Source organism: Verticillium alfalfae, genomic scaffold (assembly GCF_000150825.1).
Source record: "Verticillium alfalfae VaMs.102 supercont1.6 genomic scaffold, whole genome shotgun sequence".
Classification (NCBI taxonomy): domain Eukaryota; kingdom Fungi; phylum Ascomycota; class Sordariomycetes; order Glomerellales; family Plectosphaerellaceae; genus Verticillium; species Verticillium alfalfae.
In genome coordinates, this window is record NW_003315033.1 from 1697363 (window position 1) to 1698296 (window position 934).

The 934-nt window shown below is 51.2% G+C and overlaps 1 protein-coding gene across 1 annotated transcript in view; it reads right to left on the reverse strand.

Moving 5' to 3' along the window:
• Positions 1 to 403: 403 nt before the first annotated feature.
• The window catches only part of VDBG_05629 (conserved hypothetical protein), a gene marked incomplete at both ends in the record, with an annotated part of 2095 nt that continues 1564 nt past the window's right edge, over positions 404 to 934 (reverse strand). Inside the window, one exon of the mRNA XM_003004470.1 lies at positions 404 to 910. Coding sequence (XP_003004516.1) covers positions 404 to 910 — 507 coding nt within the window. The remainder of the gene's footprint in view (positions 911 to 934) is intronic.

Consider the following 934-nt stretch of genomic DNA (forward strand, 5'->3'; position numbering starts at 1 on the left):
CTCCTGCCATACAGCATCCCTGCTCTTGGCTCAGGTGCCGTGAAGGTTGGCCGTTGTCGGTACCGCTGGCCAAACCCTGTAATCTGATAGACCAACCTGGTTTGCTGGTCAAGATGAGTAGCAATGGGTGGAAATTTGGGACGATGAACAGCCCCCTTCTCACACGCTCTGCTAGAACAGGCGTGACGCTTTCAAATTTTGTAAATATTTTCTCTGCACATCAGAAAGTCATGAAATGGTATTTATCTCAAAATGCATCGATCCACATGGCGCGAGATCCCAGTGGTAAACCCCAAGCTCGTTGACCAGCTCGCGATGGCAAACCTTCTGCATCCATGCAGAATTTCATTCGTGAGTCTATCCATCCTGTCCAAAACTCCAAACTCCCCGAGAAAAGCAAGATCTAAAGGTCCATTGGCGTAAAAATATGCGCGAACCATTCGTCATCCAGTAGCTCTCCATCGAAGTCCGCAAGCTCAACGCCGTCTAGGGGTATGGAAGTGCCTTGCGTAGCCGGTGTTGGTAGACCCGTTGCCTCCCGTTTCGTCTTTGCCATTCGCTCTGCCATCTCCTTCTCCCAAAAAGATTTCATCATACGAAGCATCTTCGCCGCCTTGACGAATGTGAACTCCTCATTGTCGTTGGGGGGCACCGTGGCTAGGTCTGCAGCTACTGTGCACCGTACTGCGAGCTTTTCCAACACTTGGGGAAGGCCGATGATGGTGCGCGCAGTGGCAATGTCCCAGATGGGATCGTCCATTGTCTGGAGACGGTGGAGATTGATGGCACAATGCGACATTTGCGCGAAGAATGTAAGCCCATAGTCGGGGCATGTAGAGAGCGGTATAACTAAGGCAAGGTCAAACCATGATTTGATGCTGTTAAGGCAGGCAAACAGGGCCTCAAGACGCTGCATGTTGGGGAAATTTGTCGG